At 44.6% G+C, this 6765-nt stretch overlaps 5 protein-coding genes across 5 annotated transcripts; 4 read left to right on the forward strand and 1 right to left on the reverse strand.

Annotated features, from left to right (window-relative positions):
- Positions 1-11: 11 nt before the first annotated feature.
- LOC131214276 (general odorant-binding protein 72-like) lies at positions 12-458 on the forward strand (the record flags this gene model as incomplete). The annotated part of the gene is made up of 2 exons (XM_058208658.1): positions 12-210; positions 282-458. Coding segments are annotated over 2 exons (285 nt in total), but the record flags the coding sequence as incomplete, so codon positions are not given.
- Positions 459-551: 93 nt separating this feature from the next.
- Positions 552-1494, forward strand: LOC131214274 (succinate dehydrogenase [ubiquinone] cytochrome b small subunit, mitochondrial-like). The gene has a single exon (XM_058208655.1). The coding sequence runs from the start codon at positions 649-651 to the stop codon at positions 1120-1122; it is 474 nt and encodes a 157-aa protein (XP_058064638.1). The 5' UTR covers positions 552-648; the 3' UTR covers positions 1123-1494.
- A 958-nt stretch (positions 1495-2452) lies between these two features.
- On the reverse strand, positions 2453-4746 carry LOC131214277 (glutamate receptor ionotropic, delta-1-like). The gene is made up of 5 exons (XM_058208659.1): positions 4356-4746; positions 4049-4293; positions 3735-3861; positions 3041-3666; positions 2453-2959 (listed from the first exon to the last, which is right to left on the reverse strand). The coding sequence occupies exons 1-5, from the start codon at positions 4744-4746 to the stop codon at positions 2453-2455; spliced, it is 1896 nt and encodes a 631-aa protein (XP_058064642.1).
- Positions 4747-5043: 297 nt separating this feature from the next.
- Positions 5044-5892, forward strand: LOC131214278 (general odorant-binding protein 72-like). Its single transcript, XM_058208660.1, has 4 exons — positions 5044-5067; positions 5294-5372; positions 5444-5644; positions 5716-5892. Exons 1-4 carry the CDS (start codon positions 5044-5046, stop codon positions 5799-5801), a joined length of 390 nt encoding a protein of 129 aa, XP_058064643.1. The 3' UTR covers positions 5802-5892.
- Positions 5893-5985: 93 nt separating this feature from the next.
- Positions 5986-6707, forward strand: LOC131214275 (succinate dehydrogenase [ubiquinone] cytochrome b small subunit, mitochondrial-like). Its single transcript, XM_058208657.1, has one exon. The coding sequence runs from the start codon at positions 6083-6085 to the stop codon at positions 6554-6556; it is 474 nt and encodes a 157-aa protein (XP_058064640.1). The 5' UTR covers positions 5986-6082; the 3' UTR covers positions 6557-6707.
- The last annotated feature ends 58 nt before the right edge of the window (positions 6708-6765 follow it).

Genomic DNA, 6765 nt, shown 5'->3' on the forward strand with positions numbered 1-6765 from the left:
CCAATGCAGCTGTGGCCGACGCCGTCAGCAATGGAGTTTTCACCGACACGAAACAATTTAAATGCTACGTAAGCTGCCTGCTCGAAATCATGCAGGTTGCGCGCAGGGGCAAGGTGAACTATGAAAAGTCACTCCGGCAAATCGACACCATGCTTCCGGATGATTTAAAGTCTGACTTCCGGACCGGACTAGAGGCGTGCAAGAATGCTGGTAATTATCCTGTATCGCGCGCTTTATGCAGCCTACTGTTTGAATGCTGTTTTTTTTCTTTTCTCTCTCAGCGAAGGACATCAAGGACCATTGTGAGGCTTCGTACGTTTTGGTGCAATGCTTCTACAAAAATAATCCTAAATTCATTTTCCCATAAAGATTACTGATCATTTAATAACGATTTTTGTGTTATGTGGAACTTGGCCAAAATGCCAGCGTTTGAAAAATTCACATTTCAAAACATCATTCCATTGTTTTTAGAACACTGGGTTAATGCAGTTTAAGTTTAGTACAAATCGAAAGCCCCAACCATTTGGCATTACGTCACATGTCAGTGTCACTTTCACTGAGGATCGACTCGAAACGAAAATAGGTGTTCGAAAGAAAACATAGGCTCTCCTAATACATAATCCGCTTTGCAAATCAGTTTCGTTGGTGATGTTGGCCGCCGGGAGAAAAGCTGTACAAACCAGTGCGTTCTACGCACCGCTGTTTTCGTCCCAAATCAAACCCAGACCGTTTACCGTCATCGCATTGCGTCGGTTTGCCGTGTCTCCAGCCCGGAACGCTAGCGCAGGAGGGAGCAGCAATGTTGGCTTGTGGAGGGCGGAACGCGTCCTGTCCGTGGCACTGCTCGGTGCTTTACCAGTCGGCCTTATGTATCCTTCATATGCCGGGGACACACTGATTGCCGTAAGCATCGTGATGCATCAGCACTGGGGCCTGGAAGCTATTGTGACGGATTACGTGCGACCGATCCTGTTTGGAAAAACCGTGCCGAAGATAGCGCACGGCTTGCTGCTCATCTTATCGGCGGCCACACTGGGTGGATTGCTCCATTTTAATTACAATGATATCGGCATTGGGGCATGTGTCAGGAAATTGTGGAAGACGAAGGCAATAGAACATTAGAACAACAGACACTCACCTTAAAACGACGGCGGGTTGTTAATTGCTGCAAAATCGACCGAAAAAAATCATACTTTAGTAAAGGTTATGTAATTCTTATTTATGCAAAGAAAACGAAAATAAAAAGAAGAAAAGTAGGGAATAATTGTCTTTTTGGCGCAAATTTAATGGTGTCCAAGTTATATGGACATATGCAAATTGCTTCATAATATAACCTAGTTTTTGCAGATGGCAGAGATGCTGTCAATTTGAGGTCGATTTTTTAGAGACTTTTCTCCACTGATTTCTCACATTTTTGTAGGTGGTAATTCTTCTTGATTCACACATAGTTCATCCCGGCGGAGCCTTCATGTAAAGTGCACAACTGAATCAGTTATATTGAAATGACTTCTTCAATCTGTGTCACTATTCACTTACGTTCTCCTGCTAACTGTTAAAGACCTTAATTGAATTTATAACGATAAACTATGACCACAAAACATGTTTCAAGCTTAGGAATAGATGTACTGAGCAAACGTAGTTGTAGTGAACCGACTGTTGGTGTTTCCGCGAAATATGATTGTTTGAATGTGAAACTCGAATTCGGTCTGTTTTATGTTCTATGAGCTTGTGGCAAATTGGGGTTTTTATCAAGTTATTTTTCTATTAGGATTAGGATAAAAAATCTAGTACTTTGACGATTCTTTTTTAGACTTGGCATTTTAGACTTTTTTGGGTTTCTTTTTTTCAGTTAACTTGTGGCGCACTATATTTTTTGTTTTATTATCAACAAAGAACAAACAATGCACACGAGCTGCACGCAGTTTGTGGTCTGAATTTAAAAATCAATGTTTTCCCATGGTCAATTATATGTGGCATGTTCAATAATAATATGAACGCGAACATGCCACATATAATTGACCATGGGAAAAACATTGATTTTTTTAAATTCACACCAAAAAATTTCAACCATTGGCCTTGTGATTGGTTCATGGTCATAGCGATTGCAAGACGGATGGGAAATTGAAGTCTTTTGAACTCGGGATCATCGGGATCCTCGGAATGAGAGCTTTCTCACCTTCCAATTTTTATTACGTTTATCTCTTTTATTTGTAACTATCAAATTTTAACCACACTTTTCTACTTACTCTTCTTTTGTGTATTGTTATTTCGGTTGCATGATATACCATGTTTTTAGTGACGTCACGGGAACGTGGTTAGGCGGGATTTTTATCCCGAGGGTTAATCATAGGCAAGGGCAAGGCAAGGGTTAATCATAATTTAAAGAACAATTACACATATTTTCTATTACATAGCACACAGGTAGATAGCACCCTCTGTAGAAATTTGCTAATTATCTCAAACGCTCTTTCAAGCGCTTGGCCATTTTAGTGCCACACAGTTCAAAAAAGAAAACTAATCCGGCGAAGAGCAGTCCATAGCCCAAAATGAAAAATGCGCCGAGGAAATGGCCGATCTCGAGAGGAGCAGCGTCCCCGTCGTGAAGATGCTGACGTGCGTTCGCGATATTGCGGAACACTTCCGTCGGAAGGTAGCGGATGGCCGTCATGGTTCCCCAGTGATACAGGATGCCGGACTGCTGCACGCGCAATATATAGTCGTTCAGTGAGGCCCGTAGTGGATTGGTTTTCGTACTGAGGGCGGCACAATTTTGAAAGTATACATCGTCCAACAGTTTCTGGTAGAACGTCGAGGTCCGGCGATCGAGAAAGTCATTCGGAGCAAAGTTTCCGTTCTGTGTCTGTTCGATGATGAACCCGGTTTTAGCCGCTTGCGCATGGAGTTTTGTTTCCGGCGGTGATGCCACTCTGTAGCTGGAGACAATTTTCTTCAAGTAGGGCTGTCCATGAGAGAGGCAACAATAAAGAGACACGGCTATTGTTAGTTCCCGTTGCATTTTTCTCCGACATGTTTTTCTCACCTCCGTGGCGTTGAATATCTCCTCCAAGCAATAAGGCGTTGGTCCGTACCATATCATCCCACTGGCCGCAAATTCGGCCACAGTATCGATGGACCTATCGTACTGTGGCACTGTCATGATGCCCGCCAGTCCTGCGCTGTAGCAGTTGCTAACCATGAATCCTGCCAGCAGAAGCGAGGCAAAGAGCACCACGCAAGACAACAGGTCAGTACGGATGGGTCCGGATTGGGCCACAAAAAAGCCGACCATCATCAATACAGCTTCACTTAGCGTTAGCTTCTCCGACGCTGCCCTATCGCCGTCAATGGCTACCAGCAAACGGTGCCGAAGATGACCTACGTAAAAGGTTGCACCAATACCCATCACGAACGTGCCCAGAACGGCCGCCCAGAGCGGTCCAGAGAACGAAAGGAAAGGGGTACGCCAAAAGGGAAGTACGTGAGGTTTCGGCACCAATACCGTAACTCCCGAGCGGCTGATGCTCGCCGTGTATTCGCTGAAGTTATAAGGCTGCAGCCAGTGATAGATAGCTGCCACCGCGAGGTCCGAACGGCGCTCGGCAACACTGCCCAACAAACCGTTTCCGGTCCCATTCGGGTATACGGTTCCCCATTCGTCTTCATCCTCTGGAAGAGAAGACAAATGCAATTTTTCGAATGAGGAACTGTCCTCCACACAACATCGAAGCCCTTACCAGTGTAGACCAGGAGGCTACAGTTCCGTTTTTGGCAGAAGGACACGATTAACTGCAGCTCGGTGCCATCTAGCCAAATCGACCTAGTTCCTGTGTTGGGATCGTACGCATTACCACTCCACGGTTCCTAGAGGATATATCAAAACAAACGTATGGGACCCTCTCAATTTAACACTGTGGCCAGCGAGGAGAATTTTTACTTTGAACTTGTTTGTAATTACGATAGGGACAAATGTTTTTATTTCTAAATTTCGTTAAGTGTTGCTGCTGAATGAGATTGCTGCTGGCTAAACTTACCAAATATAATAACTTACCACCCGCTCGTAGCCCGTAAAAGGTAGATAGTTACACATGGCCATACGTATCACATATCCCTGCAGATCGCTCGATTTGTCGGGGAAAAAGTCCACACTTTCCCAATCATTCCAATCAACCTCGATAGGGCGCAGGGACATGCTGTAAGCTTCCAGCACACCGACGAACGTAGTTTCGGTGCTGTAGAGACTGATAGGTCGCTCGTTCCCAGATTCGTAGACGACGATGAGCACGTTGAGGATTTCTTGAAAATGAGTTTAAAATAGTGGACTTGATGCATTTACTTCGATTACCTCCAAGACGTACCACGGAACGTTTCATGTTGAGCAATCATTTCCAGCATGTCCCGGCGATTCTCATCGGTTAGTAACAGAATCACACTTTTGTCCATTGATCGCTGACTGGCAGTGTCGTGCACTGGAATGTACCGGTCCAGAAATTTCCCTATACCCGGCTCGTCCACTACGAATGCTTGGCATCCAGCATCGATGGCAAGCTGAAAAGCGACTCCCGAATGTAGAGCGTCTGTAGACAGCAGTATTCGTCCGACCTGCACATCGCTGAGGAAGTCGTTTCCGATGGAGCAAACGCTGTAGTAATGCGCGTAGTACTTCAGGATAATAAACCGTAATAGTACACCGATTGAGGGAGCAGACCCGATGTCCTCAGGCGCCATAAGGCTCGTGGTTAAACTCATCGTAGAAGACCTTCGCACTGACCAGGAATAAGTTTACTGGCGTACATTTGGATTCTCCTGTGTTTGTTTTATATGATTTTGTTTGCACGATGATCTATTGTAGTTTCGCAAATGGGCATTTTTATTGCCATCATTATCCTAGTTGTCATCATTATCCTTCGAAAGGCTTGTCTAGCGCTGCATGAATATATGTACTGCGGATTTTCGCATCGACGCTACGCATAGAATCATCAATATTGAGGTCCGATCTGTTGGTCGATAATTGAAGTGGCCGGAAAACGCAGTCATACGCGAAGGATGAGCTACGGAAACCTGGCTACAGTTTGCAGAATTACTAATTTAAGTGAATAATTTGTGGTTGTGGATGTGGGAGTGCAGTTTTCACAATTTCCTATTGACCTATTCTTCTCCTTTTGCCGACAATTGTAATATAGCATAATAAATCGGTGACCGTATCATTATTAATTTAGGGCGCCGTTGAGACGTTCTATGTTCGCAACGAAGACATTGAGAGTTACACTAATAACGTCTAATTGGCTTTCCCTAGAGCATTACCATGGAACAGTTGCAAAAGACGGCGAAAACCTTCCGACAAGTATGCCAACCGAAGCATCAAATTACAGACGGTACTGTAGGCGGATTTGTGCAGCGAAGTGCATAACTCTAACTTTTAAGTGGTTATTCCTCCCCAATGCAGCTGTGGCCGACGCCGTCAGCAATGGAGTTTTCACCGACACGAAACAATTTAAATGCTACGTAAGCTGCCTGCTCGAAATCATGCAGGTTGCGCGCAGGGGCAAGGTGAACTATGAAAAGTCACTCCGGCAAATCGACACCATGCTTCCGGATGATTTAAAGTCTGACTTCCGGACCGGACTAGAGGCGTGCAAGAATGCTGGTAATTATCCTGTATCGCGCGCTTTATGCAGCCTACTGTTTGAATGCTGTTTTTTTTCTTTTCTCTCTCAGCGAAGGACATCAAGGACCATTGTGAGGCTTCGTACGTTTTGGTGCAATGCTTCTACAAAAATAATCCTAAATTCATTTTCCCATAAAGATTACTGATCATTTAATAACGATTTTTGTGTTATGTGGAACTTGGCCAAAATGCCAGCGTTTGAAAAATTCACATTTCAAAACATCATTCCATTGTTTTTAGAACACTGGGTTAATGCAGTTTAAGTTTAGTACAAATCGAAAGCCCCAACCATTTGGCATTACGTCACATGTCAGTGTCACTTTCACTGAGGATCGACTCGAAACGAAAATAGGTGTTCGAAAGAAAACATAGGCTCTCCTAATACATAATCCGCTTTGCAAATCAGTTTCGTTGGTGATGTTGGCCGCCGGGAGAAAAGCTGTACAAACCAGTGCGTTCTACGCACCGCTGTTTTCGTCCCAAATCAAACCCAGACCGTTTACCGTCATCGCATTGCGTCGGTTTGCCGTGTCTCCAGCCCGGAACGCTAGCGCAGGAGGGAGCAGCAATGTTGGCTTGTGGAGGGCGGAACGCGTCCTGTCCGTGGCACTGCTCGGTGCTTTACCAGTCGGCCTTATGTATCCTTCATATGCCGGGGACACACTGATTGCCGTAAGCATCGTGATGCATCAGCACTGGGGCCTGGAAGCTATTGTGACGGATTACGTGCGACCGATCCTGTTTGGAAAAACCGTGCCGAAGATAGCGCACGGCTTGCTGCTCATCTTATCGGCGGCCACACTGGGTGGATTGCTCCATTTTAATTACAATGATATCGGCATTGGGGCATGTGTCAGGAAATTGTGGAAGACGAAGGCAATAGAACATTAGAACAACAGACACTCACCTTAAAACGACGGCGGGTTGTTAATTGCTGCAAAATCGACCGAAAAAAATCATACTTTAGTAAAGGTTATGTAATTCTTATTTATGCAAAGAAAACGAAAATAAAAAGAAGAAAAGTAGGGAATAATTGTCTTTTTGGCGCAAATTTAATGGTGTCCAAGTTATATGGACATATGCAAATTGCTTCATAATAT

Source organism: Anopheles bellator, unplaced genomic scaffold (assembly GCF_943735745.2).
Source record: "Anopheles bellator unplaced genomic scaffold, idAnoBellAS_SP24_06.2 scaffold00412_ctg1, whole genome shotgun sequence".
Lineage (NCBI taxonomy): Eukaryota > Metazoa > Arthropoda > Insecta > Diptera > Culicidae > Anopheles > Anopheles bellator.

What these genes read in the sequence shown, in the direction of transcription:
- LOC131214274 (XM_058208655.1), top strand. Translation starts at nt 649, where the DNA reads ATGTTGGCCGCCGGGAGAAAAGCTGTACAAACCAGTGCGTTCTACGCA.
- LOC131214277 (XM_058208659.1), bottom strand. Translation starts at nt 4,746, where the DNA reads ATGAGTTTAACCACGAGCCTTATGGCGCCTGAGGACATCGGGTCTGCT. An exon ending in TTACGGGCTACGAGCGGGTG is followed by an intron (nt 3,862 to 4,048) that starts GTAAGTTATTAT and finishes TATATCCTCTAG; the next exon opens with GAACCGTGGAGTGGTAATGC. An exon ending in TAGCCTCCTGGTCTACACTG is followed by an intron (nt 3,667 to 3,734) that starts GTAAGGGCTTCG and finishes CTTCTCTTCCAG; the next exon opens with AGGATGAAGACGAATGGGGA.
- LOC131214278 (XM_058208660.1), top strand. Translation starts at nt 5,044, where the DNA reads ATGAGCTACGGAAACCTGGCTACA. An exon ending in GAAGCATCAAATTACAGACG is followed by an intron (nt 5,373 to 5,443) that starts GTACTGTAGGCG and finishes TCCCCAATGCAG; the next exon opens with CTGTGGCCGACGCCGTCAGC. An exon ending in AGAGGCGTGCAAGAATGCTG is followed by an intron (nt 5,645 to 5,715) that starts GTAATTATCCTG and finishes TTTCTCTCTCAG; the next exon opens with CGAAGGACATCAAGGACCAT.
- LOC131214275 (XM_058208657.1), top strand. Translation starts at nt 6,083, where the DNA reads ATGTTGGCCGCCGGGAGAAAAGCTGTACAAACCAGTGCGTTCTACGCA.